Source organism: Ornithorhynchus anatinus, chromosome X3, assembly GCF_004115215.2.
Source record: "Ornithorhynchus anatinus isolate Pmale09 chromosome X3, mOrnAna1.pri.v4, whole genome shotgun sequence".
NCBI classification, from domain to species: domain Eukaryota; kingdom Metazoa; phylum Chordata; class Mammalia; order Monotremata; family Ornithorhynchidae; genus Ornithorhynchus; species Ornithorhynchus anatinus.
Genome location: NC_041751.1, coordinates 32,760,737 through 32,779,224, shown reverse-complemented (window position 1 = coordinate 32,779,224; position 18,488 = coordinate 32,760,737). Strand labels below are relative to the sequence as shown.

The 18,488-nt window shown below is 57.6% G+C and overlaps 2 protein-coding genes across 4 annotated transcripts; both read right to left on the bottom strand.

Annotated features, from left to right (window-relative positions):
• Nucleotides 1–111: 111 nt before the first annotated feature.
• Nucleotides 112–1,056, bottom strand: ORNANAV1R3046 (vomeronasal 1 receptor ornAnaV1R3046). The gene has a single exon (NM_001253438.2). The coding sequence runs from the start codon at nt 1,054–1,056 to the stop codon at nt 112–114; it is 945 nt and encodes a 314-aa protein (NP_001240367.1).
• A 5,542-nt stretch (nt 1,057–6,598) lies between these two features.
• LOC103168937 (tigger transposable element-derived protein 1-like) lies at nt 6,599–12,643 on the bottom strand. Of its 3 annotated transcripts, none has more exons than XM_029053708.2 (4): nt 12,103–12,641; nt 10,244–10,370; nt 9,585–9,698; nt 6,599–8,435 (listed from the first exon to the last, which is right to left on the bottom strand). In XM_029053708.2, the coding sequence occupies exons 1-4, from the start codon at nt 12,148–12,150 to the stop codon at nt 6,649–6,651; spliced, it is 2,076 nt and encodes a 691-aa protein (XP_028909541.1). In that variant the 5' UTR covers nt 12,151–12,641; the 3' UTR covers nt 6,599–6,648. The 3 variants fall into 3 exon arrangements, with proteins under 3 accessions (XP_028909541.1, XP_028909544.1, XP_028909545.1); XM_029053711.2 differs by lacking the exon at nt 12,103–12,641 and adding an exon at nt 11,691–11,728; XM_029053712.2 differs by lacking the exon at nt 10,244–10,370 and having other exon boundaries at nt 12,103–12,643.
• Nucleotides 12,644–18,488: the final 5,845 nt, after the last annotated feature.

The following is an 18,488-nucleotide window of genomic DNA, read 5'->3' as shown; positions in this document are numbered from 1 at the left end:
AGCGCTTAACAGATACCATCCATCATCGTTATTATAAAGACGAGAGACCGATCGACTCCCGGGGCCCGGCCTCCCCCCGCTAGGCCAGCCCCGCTCCTGATCCAGCGAGCCTCAGCGTCCCTGCAACTCCAGGAGGGATCTGGGTTGGAAACAGATCTGCTTTCTCCAGAACAACCCCATCCTCCGGTCGCTGCGGATCACGAGGAGCGGGCTGACCGCCGAGAAGGTGAATCCCAACAGCGTGTGGCAATTCATCAGCAGAGGAGACTTGACCTTCATGTTGATTAAAGCGCTCAGGGTGACCGACTGCCGTCCGTAGAGGAGGACGTAGAGGGTGACCAGGGCGACGACCCTCTTGGCCGCCCGCACCTCGGGCATCTCCCCGGCGGCCCGCCCGGGCCCGTGGAGGAGCCGGACCCGCCGGTGGTGCCTGTGCAGGACGAGCACCATGTAGCCGCTGGCCAAGCTCATGAGGCCTACGAAGAACAGGTCGCGGAGCGGGAGGACCACCGCGATGGCCAGGGTGGATTCCGCCCCGAGGCTGATTTTTGAGCAGTATTTGAGGTCCAGGACTATGTAGACGCTGCTCCCGTTCTGGGGGCTGGTCATATCCAGCAGCGTATCGAAATCCACGAGCATATTGATGACCCAGGAGAGGAGGCAGCAGGGGACGATGCACTCGGGTAACCTGGCCTTGACCCGGGCCCACCGGGAGGTGCCGGGGCTGACGGTGACGGCCTGGAAGACGCTCAGGAGGCAGGTGGTGCAGATGGCCAGGCCCCGGGCCACCCGGTACAGGTACATGAGGATTTTACAACCGACGGCGTCCAGGAAACCTCGCAGCCCCCACGCCAGCATGATCTCCGGAACTCCGTAGGTGAGAAGGATCAGGGTGTTGGCCAAGGCCAGATGGGCAAAGATCAAGTCGGAGGAACCGAGCCTGTGGCCGGGGGAGGTCAAGTGGGCATAAAAGAGGAGGAGGAAAACATTCATGGACACGCCCAAACTGACCTGCAACAGAATCACCGTCACGAAACAGAGTTCGCCGGTAACCATGTCTCTTCATTAGAGGAGGTCTCCCGCAGAGCGACCTGGGGGGAGGGAAAGGAGAGACAGAAAAGAGAGGGGAGGAGAGAGACGGAACGAGACGGTGACAGCGAGAGATTTGCTCTATTCAGCGGAAAACCTCCTGGGCCTCAATTAGACGCCCGCGCTACCCAGTGCAGACCACCGACCCCGTTTGGTTTCGTCCTCTTGCTTTGCTGTCTAGACGGTGAGCCCGTTTGGGGGCAGGGATGGTCTCTATCCGTCGCCCAATTGTACATTCCGAGCGCTTAGTACAGCGCTCTGCACGTAGTGAGCGCTCAGTAAATACGATTGAATGAATGAATGAATAAAGGCTGCTCGGATGAAGAAAAGGGATCGTTTCACGGTTGCTGTCTAGGTTACCAGAGTCGGCTGGATGCTTTCAAAAAGACTGGGGTTGGGGGAGGTACGCTGGAATGATAGATAGGGCCCGGGTCTGGGGGTCGGAGGACCTGGGTTCTAATCCTGGCTCTGCCACTTGTCTGCTGTGTGACCGTGGGCGAGTCACACTTCGCTTCTCTGGGCCTCAGTTATCTCATCTGTAAAATGGGGATGGAGACTGTGAGGCCCACGTGGGACAGAGACTGGGTTCAGTGCAATTTGCCCGTCTCCACCCCCGCCCTTAGTACAGTGCCTGGCACACAGTAAGCGCTCAACAAATACCATTACAATTATTATTATCCAGGCTTGTTGCAGAGTCGTCCCTCTTGCCCTTGCCCACCCGGGAACTTACTAACGATGGTACTTGTTAAGCGCTTACTATGTGCCAGGCACTGTACTAAGTGCTGGGGTGGATACGAGGAAATTGAGTTAGACACAGTCTCGGTCCCACGGAGGGGCTCGCAGTCCCAATCCCCATTTTACAGATGAGGTAACCGAGGCCCAGACAAGTGAAGCGACTTGCCTAAGCTCACACAGCCGACAACTGGTGGAGGCGGGATTAGAACCCACGACCTTCTGACTCGATCCAAACGGCCACGCTTTGCCTCCTTATAGAGACGTGAAAATCGATTGTTTCCAGAGACTTCAGACGGGGGTCGATCCAGTCTGAGAGCCGGCAGCATGGCCAAGTGGACAAAGCCCGGTCCTGGGAATCAAAAGGAGCTGGGTTCTAATTCCGGCTCTGTCGCTTGCCTGCTGTGGGACCCTAGGCAAGTCATTTCTTGTACTAACTTGTAACTACCCCAGAGCTTAGTACAGTGCTTGGCACATAGTAAGCGCTTAATGATGTGGGCACTTGTTAAGCGCTTACTCTGCGCAGAGCACTGTTCGAAGCGCTGGGGTGGATACAGGGTCATCAGGTTGTCCCACGTGAGGCTCCCAGCTAATCCCCATTTGACAGATGAGGGCACTGAGGCCCGGAGAAGTGAAGTGACTCGCCCACAGTCACACAGCTGACAAATGGCAGAGCCGGGATTTGAACCCATGACCTCTGACTCCCAAGCCTGGGCTCTTTCCACTGCTCCACGCTGCTATTATTCCAGCGCTTAAGACAGTGCTTTGCACACAGTAAGCGCTTAACAAATATCATTATTACTGTTTCACTTCCCTGTGCCTAGAGAAGCAGCGTGGCTCAGTGGAAAGAGCACGGGTTTAGGGGTCACGGGTTCTAATCCCGGCTCTGCCACCTGTCCGCTCTGTGACTTTGGACAAGCCACTTTAACCTCTTGGTGCCGCAGTTCCCTCATCTGTAAAATGGGGATGAAGACTGGGAGCCTCATGTGGGACAACCTGATTATCCTGTATCTCCCCCAGCGCTTAGAACAGTGCTCGGCACATAGTAAGCGCTTAACCAACGCCAACGTTATTATTAAACAGGGACTGAGACTGTGAGCCCGATGTGGGACACCCCAGCGCTTAGAACAGTGCCTGGCACAGAGTAAGCGCTTAACAAACTTAACTTCTCTGTGCCTCAGTTACCTCCATCTGTAAAATGGGGATGAAGACTGTGAGCCCCACCTCGGACAACCTGATTACTTGGTAGCTACCTCAGCGCTTAGAACAGTGCTTGGCACATAATAAGCACTCCGCACTTGCCACAAGTACAGAGAAGCAGCGTGGCTTAGTGGAAAGGGCGTGGGCTTGGGAGTCGGAGGACGTGGGTTCTAGTACCGCTCGTCTGCTGTGTGACCTCGGGCAAGTCACTTCACTTCTCTGGGCCTGAGTTACCTCATCTGAAAAATGGGGATTTATAATAAGAATAATGTTGGTATCTGTTAAGCGCTTACTATGTGCACTGTTCTAAGCGCGGGGGGAGATACAGGGTCATCAGGTTGTCCCACGTGAGGCTCGCAGTTCATCCCCGTTTGACAGATGAGGGAACTGAGGCACAGAGAAGTGAAGTGACTTGCCCACAGTCACCCGGCTGACACGTGGCAGGGCCGGGATTCGAACCCATGACCCCTGCCTCCAAGCCCGGGCTTTTTCCACTGAGTTTGGGACAACCTGATTGGCCTGTATCTACCCCGGCGCTCGGAACAGTGCTCGGCACGTAGCAAGCACTTAACCAACGCCATTATCACTATTAACAATATCATCGTAATAATAGGTGGGAGCCTTGGGAGAGGGCTCTTTATCCATTCATTCATTCATTCAACAGTATTTATTGAGCGCTTACTATGGGCAGAGCACTGTACTAAGCGCTGGGAATGGACAAACGGGCAACAGATCGAGACGGCCCCCGCCCTTCGACGGGCTCACGGTCTAATCGGGGGAGACGGACGGACGAGAGCGGTGGCGATAATTAGAATCGAGGGGAAGAACGTCGTCTCATTAAGACGATAGCAAATAAATAGAATCAGGGTGACGCGCATCTCATTAACAAAATAAATAGGGTGATGAAGATCTATACGGTCGAGCGGACGAGCCCGGTGCCGAGGGGATGGGACGGGAGGGGGGGAGGAGCGGAGGGAAAGGGGGGAAAGGAGGGTTTAGCTGAGGAGAGGTGAAGGGGGGGGAGAGGGAGCAGAGGGAAAAGGGGAGCTCGGTCTGGGAAGGCCTCTCGGAGGAGGTGAGCTTCAAGTAGGGTTTCGAAGAGGGGAAGAGAATTTAGAGGCGCTCTTTAGAGCTGAGCAGCCCTGGGTCTCGACCCGGATCTCCAGTCCGAGTCGCAGAGTTCCTGCGGGAAGCCCGGAAACCTCTGTGACCACAGAGAGAAAGACCGTTTCGACTACTCACCGATCTCCATCAGTCGGGCAGGCTGTTAGGGCGGCTGGCGGGCGGTCGGACTCGGGCAGGACAAGGCCGAGGTGCCATTTATCAGCCGCTGTCCTTATGTCTCCCCTCCCTCGGGACTGATTAGTGTGTGCGGGAGGGACTCTCAGGACCCTAATCCGCTCTGACACCCGAATGGGGACATTTCTGGAAATGCCCCCTCCCTGCTGCCCCCCGAGCAGGGCCGAGATGAGCCCAGCTCTCTCCCCGCAATTACCTGCCGCTAATTGACCCTGAGAGATGCCCGGGCAGCCCCCGGGACGTCCTGGCTCTCCAACGTCTGTCTGACGCTCTCGCCCCCAGGGTCACACGTTCATTCATTCGAGAATGGTAATAATGGTGGTATTTGTTAAGCGCTTACTATGTGCCAGGCACTGTTCTAAACGCTGGGGGGATACGAGGTCATCGGGTTGTCCCCCGTAGGGCTCGCAGTTTTCATCCCCATTTCATGAGGTGAGGCCCGGAGAAGTGACTCGCCCAAAGTCACACAGCTGGCAAGCGGCGGAGCCGGGATTAGAACCCACGACCTGTGACTCCCAAGCCCGGGCTCTTTCCGCTGAGCCACGCTGCTCGTACCGACTGAGCGCTTACTACGCGCAGAGCACTCCACTCTCCGCTCTACCGGATAGAGCACGGGCCTGTTGGTCAGAGGACCTGGGTTCTAATCCCGGTGCCCCCGCGCGTCTGCTGGGTGATCTTGGGCAAGCCGCTTCACTTCTCAGCGCCTCAGTTATCTCATCCGTTAAATGGAGATCGAGACGGTCAAAGGCGGTGTTTGACCTGATTACTTTAAATAATAATGGTGTCGTTTCTTAAGCTCTCTGTGCCGAGCACTGTCCTGAGCGTTCTATCTGCCCCGGTGCTTAGAACGGCGCACACGGTAAGCGCTTAACAAATACCACTATTATCATCACCGGTAGTAACAAGCTGTTCTCCCCACGACTACTCCACAGGCCAGCAACAGGCCCGGAGGAAGAGATTCAGTCATTCATTCGGTCGTATTTATTGAGCGCTTACCGTGTGCAGAGCACTGAACTAAGCGCTTGGGAAAGTACAATACAGCAACAGAGACGATCCCCGCCCACGACGAGCTCACCGCCTAGAGGATGTCAACCAGGGCAGGATGGACCCCCCGCCCCTTCTTTGTCCACCCTGTGTTAAAATCGACGCGTACTCTCTCCCGGGATTATTCCCCTCCAATGTGGAGGATGATAACGTCGGTATTTGTTAAGCGCTTACTACGTGCAGAGCACTGTTCTAAGCGCCGGGAGGATCCCGGGGCGTCCTCCGAATCGCCCCCCGCGTTAGCATCCCATTAGCCCTTTGGGGTGGAAATCCTCCTCCTCCTTTCCCCCGACGTTCCGTCCATTTTCACGGCTCGCTACCTTCCCCGCGCAATACCTCAGCTCTAAACCTTCCCGCCGCCTCCCCTCGGCCCCCCCGCTCCGTCGCTTTGAATTTTTAAAGGGAACTTACTGAGCGCTTACAACGGGCCGGGCCCTGGGGTAGGTAGATCGTGTCCAACCCGCCGGCCTCGTAGGTCCCAAAATGCGGCTCATAGTCTTAACGCCCATTTTAGAGATGAGGTGACGGAGGACCAGAGAGGCGAAACGACTCGCCCAAGTGGTGTCACTCCTAATGATAACAGTAATATAACGGTGGTATCGGTTAAGCGCTTACGACGGGAGCTGTTCTAAGCACTGGGGTAGAGAGAGAGAAGCAGCGTGGCTTAGAGGAGGGAGGCCGGGCCGGGGAGACGGAGGTCGTGGGTCCTAATCCCGCCTCCGCCGCTTGTCAGCTGGGTGACTCGGGTCACTTCTGCGGGCCTCGGTGACCTCATCTATAAAACGGGGATGAAGACCGGGAGCCCCACGTGGGACCACCTGGTGACCCTGTATCTACCCCAGCGCTCAGAACGGTGCTGGGCACAGGGTGTGCGGTTAACAAATACCGCCGTCATTATTATATAAGGGAACGAGGTCAAAGCCAGGCCCCGTCCCACGTGGCTTTCACGGCTTTGATGCCCTTTTAAGAGCAGACGGGTGGCAGAGCTGAGACCCTTCTGGCTCCCAGGCTCTGACCCCCCGAACCCCTCTCCCTCGAAATCGCCCTCCCCCGGCCCGAAAGTCGCTCCCGCTCCTCACCCTGGCAGCCCTTCACAGCCCTTCCGAGATCACTGTCATCACGGGGCCCGCCTTCCCCCAGCCCGGCGGGTCGGGGGCGCGGAGGGGCCGGGGGGCCCTCCGGGGAAAGGCGACGGGGCCCCAGGGGCCTCAGATGCCGAAATGAGCGGCGCCCCTCGAGAACCGTTTCCTTTTTATTAAAGCATTCCACAGCGGGGACGGCGCGCTACTGAACCGGAGGGGGGGCGGCAGGGCGGGAAGGGGGGCCCCCGCGGGAGTCGGCCGCGGCGGACGCCTCCTCGGCCGGCCGCGGGGGCGGCCTCTCGGCTCTGGCCGGGGTCCCGTCCGCCTCGGGCGGGGTGGCCGCCGCCTTCCTCTTCCTCTTCTGCTTCTCGTGGAGCCCCCGGTAGCAGGCCAGCTCCCTCTGGACGCCCCGCCGCACCTTCGCGCCCCTCTCCCGGTCGGGGTCCTCCTCCAGGATGGCTTCCAGGAGCTCGTCGGCTTTCTTCAAGATGACCGCCAGCCCCCCGGGGCCCGGGACCGGCGCGGCGGCGGCGGGGGGCGGGGGGGCCGGACCCCCGGCCTCCGTCCCCGGGGCCCCGCAGCGGCGGAACTCGAGGAGGTCCTCGTTGGACAGGGACTCCTCCGGGTGGGCGGCGATCCAGCCGTCGACGGCCGCCTCGTCCATCTCCAGCCGCAGCTGCCGCCCCAGGGCGACGATCTCCCGCGTGAGCCTCTCGGTGGTCTCCGGGGCGGCCCGGGGGTCGGCCGCCAGGAACTGGGGGCACAGCTGGGCCCAGGAGCCGTTGAGGGTGGGGGCCCCGACCTCGGCCCAGGCGTCCCCGACGTTGTGGGCCGCCGTCCAGATGTCGTAGCCCTTCCAGAACTCCCGCAGGGTCGGGCCGGCGGCGCCGCCCGTGGCGGCCAGCGCCTGGGTCAGCGTGCGGCGGGCGTAGTAGCGCTTGAAGATGGCGTTGACCGCCTGCTCCATGGGCTGCAGCAGCGAGGTGGCGGCCGGGGGCAGGAAGGCCACCTGCACCTCGGGGACCAGCCCCCCCAGGGCCGGCGGGTGGCCGGGGGCGTTGTCCAGCAGCAGCAGGGCCTTGAAGGCCAGGCCGTGCCTCCGCAGGTAGGCCCGCACGGCGGGCACGAACTCGCCGGCGAACCAGTCCTGGAAGAGGGCGGGGGTGACCCAGGCCTTCGGGCTGGACCGCCACACCACCGGCAGCGAGGCCTTGACCTTCCCCTTGAAGGCCCTGGGGTTCTCCGAGTGGTAGACGAGGAGCGGCTTGACCTTGAAGTCCCCCGCGGCGTTCCCGCCCAGGAGCAGGGTCAGCCGGTCCTTGGCCGGCTTGTGGCCGGGGGCCCTCTTCTCCTCCCGGGCCAGGTAGGTGCCGTCGGGCAGCTTCTTCCAGAACAGGCCCGTCTCGTCCACGTTGAACACCTGGCGGGCGCAGTAGCCGCCGCCCGCGATCAGCCCGGCCAGCTCCGCCCGGTAGGCCGAGGCCGCGTCGGCCGCGGGGCCGGCCGGCCGGCCCGTCAGCCTCCGGTGCGGCCGGCCCGCCCGCCGCTTGAAGCGGGCGAACCAGCCGTGGCTGGCGCAGAACGGGGGCTCCTCCTTGGCCCCCTCGCCCAGCCGCTTCTTCAGGTCGTCGTAGAGGCTCTTGGCCTTGGCCGAGATGACCGCCTGGTTGACGGGGACCCGCTTCTGGGCCTGGTGGTCCAGCCACATGGTCAGCAGGCGCTCCATCTCCTCCAGCAGCACGCCCCGCTTGGGGTTGACCATGACGGACTGCAGGCTGCCCGCGCTCTGGACGTAGCGCACGATCCGGGCCCGGTTCTTCACGATGGTGCTCACCGTGGAGTGGGGCAGGCCCAGGGAGCGGGCGACCTGGCCCTGCCTCTCCCCGCCGTCCAGGCGGCGCAGGATCTCCATCTTGGTCTCGAACGTCACCGTCTTGTGGGCGCGTTTGGCCCCGCCGCCTCCGCCCCGGCCCCGCTCCCAGGCCGCGTCTGTGGAGGGGGAGAGCGGGAGAGAGGTAACGGTGACAGAATGATACTAACAATGACGTCGGCATTTGTTTAGCGCTTTCTACGCGCCAAGCGCCGTTCTAAGCGCCGGGGTGGATACGAGGTCCTCGGGTTGTCCCACGTAGGGCTCACAGTCTTCATCCCCGTTTTACAGACGAGGTCACCGAGGCACGGAGAAGTGGAGCGACTTAGCCAGGGTCACCCAGCTGACGAGCGGCGGAGCCGGGATCGGACCCCCACGGACCTCCGACTCCCAAGCCCGGGCTCTTACCACTGAGCCGCGCCGCTTCTCTAATCGGAGGGAGCGCGGCCTCCCTCGTCCGCTCAGTCACGCGGTCGTGTTTGTTGAGCGCTCACTGCGGGCAGGGCACCGTACTCAGCGTTGGGAGATGACGCAACGATAAACCGACACCTCCCCTGCCCGCGACGAGTTTACGGTCAAGAGGAGGGAAGACAGGCCTTCGGAGAAATAAGTAAATGACAGATACGGATTTGAGAGCCACGGGGCCGGGAGGGGGAATGAAGAAAGGGAATGAGGAAAGTCGGGGCGAAGCAGAAGGGAGTGGGAGAAGAGGAAAGTTGGGCTTCGTCGGGGAAGGCTCCTGGAGGAGATGGGCCCTCGGTAAGGCTTTAAACACGGGGGAGAGTCACTGCCTTTCGGATCTGAGCAGAGAGATGGGGAGTCCCGAGGACCCGGGCTTTCATCCCGGCTCCGCCGTCTGTCTGCTGGGCGACCTTGGGCCGCTCACTCCACTTCTCCGGCCCTCAGTTCCCTCATCCGGAAAACGGGGGTGAAGACCGTGAACAGGGACAGGGACTGCTTGCATCCCCCCCAGCGCTCAGTACGGTACTTGGGACTCAGTAAGCGTTGAACAGATACCATTAAAAAAAGGACTGGGGGGGGGGTGGGTGGGGGGAGGAGAAGGGAATTCCAGGCGGGGATGAGGGCGAGCCAGGGGTTACAGACGGGAAGGTCAAGAGAAGATGCAGAATTGAAGCTGGCTCTGGGGAGGAGCGGAGAACGGGGGCTTGAGAGTAGCAGAAGAGAACTCAAAGGAAAGGAGAGAGTGGGCGGGAAGCCTTCGGGTCGCCGGTCAGGACCGTCCCCTTGAGTAACGCTCTGTCACTCACCTGCGCCGGGATCTTTCCGGGTCTCTCTCTCCTCGGGCTCCCGCGGGTCCCGGCCCCACGCGTCTTTCCTTTCCTCCAGCTGGGGGGCCATTTCAGGTTTGGGAACTGGAAACCCTGTTCGTGGGGAGGGAAACCAGACGCTGTGCTTCGGTGTCCCCCTCAGAGATCTCCCAGAGCTCGGTCCCGCCTACTGGGGCCTCAGCGGCTGACGGGATGGGAGCCGGCACAGGTGAGGAGGACCCGAGGGTCCGGGATCCTGGCGGGCGGACCCCAAAATGTGGGGGAGGGTCCGGGAGCGGACACCTTATCCCCGGCAACGTTTATCCCGTCTGCCCTCTCTGGGCTGTGGGTCAGGAAAAGATTCTAAATCTTCTGAATCTGACCTACCCCAGGCCCCCGTCTCAAAGCCGGGGGTCGGGCTGGACGGCTCATTCGTTCGATCGTATTTACGGAGTGCTTAACTGAGTGCAAAGCACCGGACGAGGGGCTTGGGGGAGGCATGGGCTCAAGGGGAAGAAGGTGGGGGAAGAAGGTGGGGGAAGGCTGCGGGAACGAGACCAAAACTCTCTTCTCTCCCTTTTTCTCTCTTTCCTCTCTCTCTCACACACACACACACACACAAACACACAGACGTTCACCCGACAGGGCGGAGGACTTACCCAGGGAGGCGAGTTTCCCATAATTTTCCAGCATCACATCCCAGTACAGGTTGCGCTGAGCGGGGTTCAGACCCTCCCACTCTTTATGGGCGAAGGACACGGCCACGTCCTCGAACGTCACCGACGCCTGAAACGTCACAAGCCTCCCCCCCTCAGTTCCCGCGGTCCCCAAGACCCAGCACTAATAATTACCGGCATTTGTAATTATTACCACGCCCTGGGGTAGGGACAAGTTCATCGGGTCGGACACAGTCCCTGTCCCACATGGGCTCGTACTCTGAACGCCCATTTTACAGAAGTGGCAACGGAGGTACAGAGAAGTGAAGCGACTGGCCCATGGTCACGCAGCAGTCAAGTGGCGGAGGCGGGATTAGAATCCAGATCCTTCTGACTCCCAGGCCCCTGGCTCCACCCCCTGGGCCACACGGCTCCTCACCTGGGGCGTGGTGAAGGACTGTTATATTCCTGGTTGAGCTCGTTACGGGCAGGGAGCATGTCTCGATTCGATTTATCGCCATTGTTCTTGTGTGTCCGTCTCCCCCGATTAGACTTTAAACCCGTCAAAGGGCAGGGACGGTCTCTCTTACCGATTTGTGCGTTCCAAGCGCTTAGAACAGTGCTCTGCACATAGTAAGCGCTCAATAAATACTATCGAATGAATGACTGTCCCGCTAATCCTGTTGTATGATCCTCTCCCGGTTGCTTTCAGTACAGTTCTCTACATTTAGTAAGCGCTCAATAAATACCACCAGGTAAACTCTCCTTTCCACCCAATACTGGGGCATTGCTCCCTACAGGGGGTGGGGGGGATAAATAATAAGAGAAGCGGTGTGGCTTAGCGGACAGAGCCCGGGCTTGGGAGTCAGAGGGCGTGGGTTCTAATCCTGCCCCCGCCACTAGTCAGCTGGGGTGACTGCGGGCAAGTCACTTCTCTGTGCTTCAGTGACCTCATTTTACAGATCGAGACCGGGAGCCCCGCGGAGAACCGCCTGATTATATCTACCCCAGGGCTCCGAACAGCGGTTGGCACGTAGTAAGCGCTTAACAAAAGCCATTATTTATGATTATTATTGTAACTAAGAACCCCGAGAGAGCTTCCCAGAAACTAGCCCAGGGTAGCCCCTTTTCATTCCAGGGACTACTCAGCTCAGTCTCTCTTCACTCAGGACCCCCGATGCACTGCCATTCCCTCCTCCTCCTCCATCCCTCTCCCTCCGCGTAATTTCAGCTTTTATCTCTAACTCTCTGGCACTTTCATTCATTCGATCCTATGTATTGAGCGCTGACAGTGCGCAAAGCACCGTCCTAAGCACGTTCCCAAGTGCTCAGAGCACCGCTCTGCCCGCAGTTGGCAATACATGCTGTTAGCCTGTAAGCTCCTTGAGGGTACGGGTCCTGCTCGGGAATTCTACTCTATTAGAATTAAGGGTATTGGTTAAGTGCTTACTCTGTGCCAAGCACTGTTCTAAGCGCTGGGGGTCATCAAGGCTGTCCCACGTGGGGCTCACAGTCTTCTCGGTGGAAAGAGCCTGGGCTTCGGAGTCGGAGGTCATGGGTTCGGACTCCCGGCTCTGCCACTCGTCAGCTGTGTGACCGTGGGCGAGTCGCTTCACTTCTCTGTGCCTCAGTTACCTCGTCTGGAAAACGGGGATTCACCGTGAGCCTCACGTGGGACGACCCGATGACCCCGTATCTCCCCCAGCGCTTAGAACAGTGCTCTGCACAGAGGAAGCGCTTAACAAACACCAACGTTATTACCCCCGTTCTGCGGATGGGGTAACTGAGGGAGTCCAGGACTCAACCCGGGCTCCGCGCGGGGGCAGGCGCTCCATATGTACCGTCGACAGATTAATCTTTACCTCTTCCATGATTTCTTCCTTGAAGGCGGGTTCCCTGTCCTCGGACATGTTCCCCCAGTCGGATCCGACGAAGAGAAGGCGAGAAGGTCAGCCGTTCCCCGCGGGAGAGGGGAGAAGGCCGGATCGGAGGGTGGATGCGGAGGGGGAGGGAGGGCTGGGATGGCTGTATCTCCCCCAGCGCTTAGAACAGCGCTCTGCACACAGTAAGCGCTTAACAAATACCAACATTATTAGCGTAGGGATGGGAAGCCCTCTCGGACACCCGGGATTCTGCTGTTCTTGCCATCACGGAGAGGGAGAGGAAGGCAGGAAGCCGGTCTCGGTGAGAGCGGCTGCGGCCGGGCGGTTCATCGGGGATGGTGGGAAGCGAGATCCGCCGTCTGGACTGACGCAGGGAGGAGCCGTGTTTATCCACCCATAACACGCTCTGTCCATGAAGACACGGGAATATTCTGAAATGAAGAAGGTTTGGAAAATAATACTGCTAATAATGACGGCATTTAAGCACTCACTATGTGCCAAGCACCGTTTGAAGCACTGGGGTAGATACAAGGTAATCAGGTTGGCCCATGTGGGGCTCACGGTCTTAATCCCCATGAGGTCTCAGAGGCACAGAGAAATGACTGGTCCAAAGTCACCCAGCCGACAAGTGGCGGAGGCGGCATTAGAACCCACGACCTCGGACTCCCAAGCCCGGGCTCTTTCCACTGAGCCGCCCTCCTTGAACTGCCGACTTTTACTCGGGAGAAAAGAGGCGGATGCTCAGTTGGGAGAAGCGGCGAGGCTCAGTGGAAAGAGCCCGGGCTTGGGAGTCCGAGGTCGTGGGTTCTGATCCCGGTCCCAGCACGTATCAGCTGTGTGACTTTGGGCCAGTCACTTCACTTCTCTGGGCCTCAGTTCCCTCATCTGTAAAATGGGGATTAAAGACCGTGAGCCCCACGTGGGACAACCCGATGACCTCGTATCTCCCCCAGCGCTTACAACAGTGCCGGGCACATAGTAAGCGCTGAGCAAACACCAACATTATGATTATTGTCTTGTGAAGCAGCGTGGCTCGGTGGAAAGAGCCCGGGCTAGGGAGTCAGAGGTCATGGGTTCGAATCCTGCCTCCACCACTTGCCAGCTGTGTGACTCTGGGCAAGTCACTTCACTTCTCAATGCCTCGGTTCCCTCATCTGTCAAATGGGGATGAAAACCGTGAGCCCCACGGGGGACAACCTGATCACCTTGTATCCCTCCAGCGCTTAGAACAGTGCTTGGCACACAGTAAGTGCTAACAAATACCATCACTATTATCATTATTGTTTTCGTTTTGTTCTCTTTTGCTCTGCTGTCTCCCCCGTTTCGATTGTCAGCCCGTCAGTGGGCAGGGACCGTCTCACAATTGTACACGGCGTGACTCAGTGGAAAGAGCCCGGGTTTGGGAGTCAGAGGTCATGGGTTCGAATCCCGGCTCCGCCACCAGTCAGCTGTCACTGTGGGCAAGTCACTTCACTTCTCTGGGCCTCAGTGACCTCATCTGGAAAATAGGGATGAAGACTGGGAGCCTCACGGGGGAACAACCTGATGACCCTGTATCTAGCCCAGTGCTTAGAACAGTGCTCTGCACATAGTAAGCGCTTAATACCAACGTTATTATTAGCAGCAGCGTGGCTCAGCGGAAAGAGCTTGGGCTTGGGAGTCATAGATCATGGGTTCGAATCCCGGCTCTGCCGCTGTCAGCTGTGTGACTGTGGGCAAGTCACTTCATTGGGCCTCAGTGACCTCATCTGGAAAATGGGGATGAAGACCGGGAGCCTCACGGGGGACAACCCGATGACCCTGTATCTCCCCCGGCGCTTAGAACACTGCTCTGCACAAAGTAAGCACTTAACCAATACCAACATCATTATTTTGTTATTACTTGTCCGCTGTGTGACTCAGGGCAGGCCACATCACTTCTCTGGGCCTCAGTGACCTCATCTGTCAAATGAGCTCATCTGCTGCCGGATGACCACCCGATGACCCCAGATCTCCCCCAGCGCTTAGAACGGTGCTCTGCACAGAGTAAGCGCTTACCCAATACCAACGTTATTATTATTACAATCCAAGCGCTCAGTACAGTGCTCTGCAGATGAGACTGTGCGCCCGTCAAACGGCAGGGACCGTCTCTATCTGTTGCCGACCTGTTCATTCCAAGCGCTTGGTCCAGTGCTCTGCACATAGTAAGCGCTCAATAAATACGATTGAATGAAATACTATTGAATAATAATGTCGGTAGCCGTTAAAGCGCTTAAATATGTGCAGAGCACCGTTCTAAGCGCTGGGGGAGATCCAGGGTCATCAGGTTGTCCCCCGTGCGGCTCCCAGTCTTCATCCCCGTTTTCCAGATGAGGTCACTGAGGCCCAGAGAAGTGAAGTGACTCGCCCACAGTCACCCGGCTGACAAGTGGCAGAGCCGGGATTCGAACTCGTGACCTCTGCCTCCCAAGCCCGGGCCCTTGCCACTGAGCCACGCTGCTTCCTTCAATGAACTACTACTAGTGAATGAGTGGTGAGTGCGCGCTGGGGCGGGGCCGCGCCCCCCGTGGGTCTCCTCATTTTGCGGATGAGGGAGCGGGCCGGGCTCACAGGGCAGGGGCAGGATTGGAACCCGTGACCCGGCTGGCTCCGCTGGCCTCCCTTTGGCTCCTCCCAGAAGCCTCCGCGGCTGCAGCCCCCGCCCCGGGGGGTTCTGGGGCCCCACTCACCGCTCCGGGGGGGGGAGGGGCGGGGCCTGGCGCCGGGGCACGCGCAGGGTCTCGCGCCGGGGGCCCGACCCGCGCGCCCGGACCCACAATGGCCGGAAGCGAGGCCACTGCCGAGGCCGCTCTAGGCGGCCGCGGCGGCGCTCGATGGTTCCCCTGTGACGTCACCCATAGCCCCGCCCCCCAAGCCGCGGAGCCAATAGCCGGGCGCGGCCCCCGAGGGGGGCGGGGCGGCGGAGCCGAAGGCGCGCCCCGCGCGTGCGCCAGAGCCCGCCCCCAGCCGGCGGAACGTTGGGCCGCTAGGTGGCGCCCGGCTCCTCCCCCTCCCCCGCCTGCTGTGTGACCTTGGACAAGTCACTTGACTTCTCTGGGCCTCAGTTCCCGCATCTGGCAAATGGGGATGAATAATAATAATGATGTTGGTATTGGTTAAGCGCTTCCTATGTGCAGAGCGCCGTTCTAAGCGCTGGGGGAGATACAGGGTCATCGGGTGGTCCCACGTGAGGCTCACAGTTAATCCCCATTCGACAGATGAGGGAACTGAGGCCCAGAGAAGTGATGTGGCCTGCCCTGAGTCACACAGCCGACAAGTAATAAGAATAATAATGACTTTGGTATTGGTTAAGTGCTTACTTTGTGCAGAACACTGTTCTAAGCGCTGGGCTAGATACAGCGTCATCAGGTTGTTCCCCCCTGAGGCTCCCAGTCTTCATCCCCATTTTCCAGATGAGGTCACTGAGGCCCAGAGAAGTGACGTGACTTGCCCACAGTGACACAGCTGACTCGTGGCAGAGCCGGGATTCGAACCCGTGACCTCTGACTCCCAAGCCCGGGTTCTTTCCACTGAGCCATGCTGCTTCTGTTTACTCTGTGCCAAGGCACTGTTCTAAGCGCTGGGGTCGCTACAAGGTCACCGGGGGGGGGGGGTCCCACGTGGGGCTCACGGGAGAAGCAGCGGGGCTCAGTGGCAAGAGCCCGGGCTTGGGGGACAGAGGTCGTGGGTTCGAATCCCGGCTCTGCCACTTGTCAGTTGCGTGACCTCGGACAAGTCACTTCACTTCTCTGGGCCTCAGTTCCCTCATCTGGAAAATGGGATGAAGACTGTGAGCCCCACGTGGGACAAACGGATGACCTTGTATCTCCCCCGGCGCTTAGAACAGTGCTTGGCACCGAGTAAGCGCTTAACAAATACCAACATTATTAAACGCTTACCATTCATTCATTCATCCAATCGTATTTATGGAGCGCTTCCTGGGTGCGGAGCACTGTACTAAGCGCTTGTAACTTTGGGCGAATCGCTTAACTTCTCTGTGCCTCAGTTCCCTCATCTGTCAACTGGAGATTCAGACGGTGAGCCCCACCTGGGGCAACCTGATAACCTCCTATCTCCCCCAGCGCTTAGAACAGTGCTTGGCACACAGTCAGAGCTTAACAAACGCCGTGGAAAGAGCCCGGGCTTGGGAGTCAGAGGTGATGAGTTCGAATCCCGGCTCTGCCGCTTGTCAGCCGGGTGACTGTGGGCGAGTCACTTCACTTCTCTGGGCCTCAGTGACCTCATCTGGAAAATGGGGATGAAGACTGGGAGCCTCCCGTGGGACAACCTGATCACCCTGGATCTCCCCCAGCGCTTAGAACGGTGCTCGGCACAGAGTAAGCGCTTAACAAATATCAACATTATCAATTAGAATCCCACAAATGTCAAGACCTGGCTGATGATTATTTCAAGGAAACACCACGAAATAGAGCCGGTATATGGACGCCCTCTTTTATCACTCATTCAATCTTAATTAATGAATGTTGGTATTTGTTAAGCGCTTACTCTGTGCAGAGCACTGTTCTAAGCGCTGGGCTAGACACAAGGGAACCAGGTTGTCCCACGTGGGGCTCCCAGTCTGAAGCCCCATTTTACAGATGAGGTCACTGAGGCCCAGAGAAGTGAAGTGACTGGCCCAAAGTCACACAGCTGACAAGCGGCAGAGCCGGGATTCGAACCCATGATCTCTGACTCCCAAGCCCGGGCTCTTTCCACTGGGCCACGCTGCTATTATTATTATTGTTTATTGAGCGCTCACTCTGTGCAGAGCACTGGACTAAGCGCTTGGAATGAACAACTGGGCAACAGATAGAGACGGTCCCTGCCCAACACCGGGCTCACAGTCTCAAAGCGGGAGGCAGACAGCAAAACGAAACAAGTGGTCAGGCATCAATACCGCCAAAATCGATAAATAGAATCATAGATGTATATGCATCATTAATAAAATAGAGTAATAATAGTATCTAGGAGGGAGGAGGGGAGACGGAACAAAACAAAACAAGTGGTCCGGCATCAATACCACCAAAATAGATGAATAGAATCATAGATGTATACGCATCATTAATAAAATAGAGTAATAATAGTATCTAGGAGGGAGGAGGGGAGACGGAACAAAACAAAACAAGTGGTCCGGCATCAATACCACCAAAATAGATGAATAGAATCATAGATGTATATGCGTCATTAATAAAATAGAGTAATAGACGATAGTATTTAGGAGGGAGGAGGGGAGACAGACAACAGAACAAAAGTAATCAGGCGTCACTATCGGAGCACGACTTTTCTCTGCGCTAGTCCTAAATCCCGCATCTGGCAGAAGCGGGATTAGAACTCGCGACCTCTGACTCCCAAGCCGCCCTCCAGGGATACAGGAGACTGGAAATTCCCTTTCAACCTCTGATTTGCTCTGTGATCAACTGCTCTCGGGGGCTAGAACCTGGCTGGGGGATTAAAGAAGGTCCATCTCACAAACCAAGCCTGTTTGGGTGATAATGATAATAACGTCCGTGTTCGTTAAGCCCTTACTATGCGCAGAGCACTGTTCTAAGCGCTGGGGGTAGACACGGGGTAGTCAGGTGGTCCCACACGCGGATCACAGTCTTACAAGCCAGGCCAGGGGGGTCAGAAAGATAGTTTGGGGCATTCGGTGGGGGACCCGGTGAGAACGGAATTGCCACCTCCACGTTTGCAGAGAACAAGGCGTGTTCGAGAAGCAGAACGAAAACGAAGAGTGAAAGCGACAAAGCATTCATTCAATCGGATTTATTGAGCCTGGACTGTGTGCAGAGCACTGTACCGAGCGCTCGGGAAAGTACAATCCAACAATAAACCGATACAATCCCCGCGCACAACCAGTTTACGGTCCAGAGGACGATTTTACAGTCTAAAGTACAAAAAAGCCCCCCAGACTTTCCTTTTCTTTATCTTTCTTTCTTTCTTTCTTTCTTTCTTTCTTTCTTTCTTTCTTTCTTTCTTTCTTTCTTTTCTTTCTTTCTTTCTTTCTTTCTTTCTTTCTTTCTTTCTTTCTTCTTTCTTTCTTCTTTCTTTCTTTCTTCTTTCTTTCTTTCTTTCTTTTCTTTTCTTTCTTTCCTTTCTTTTCTTCCTTCTTTCTTCTTCTTTCTTCCTTCCTTCCTTCCTTCTTTCTTCCTTCCTTCCTTCCTTCCTTCCTTCCTTCCTTCCTTCCTTCCTTCCTTCCTTCCTTCCTTCCTTCCTTCCTTCCCTTCCTTCCTTCCTTCCTTCCTTCCTTCCTTCCCTTCCTCCTTCCTTCCTTCCTCTTCCTCTCTTCCTCTCTTTCCTCTTTCTCGCTTTCTCTCTCTCTCCTTCTCTCTTTCTTTTTTCTTTCTTTC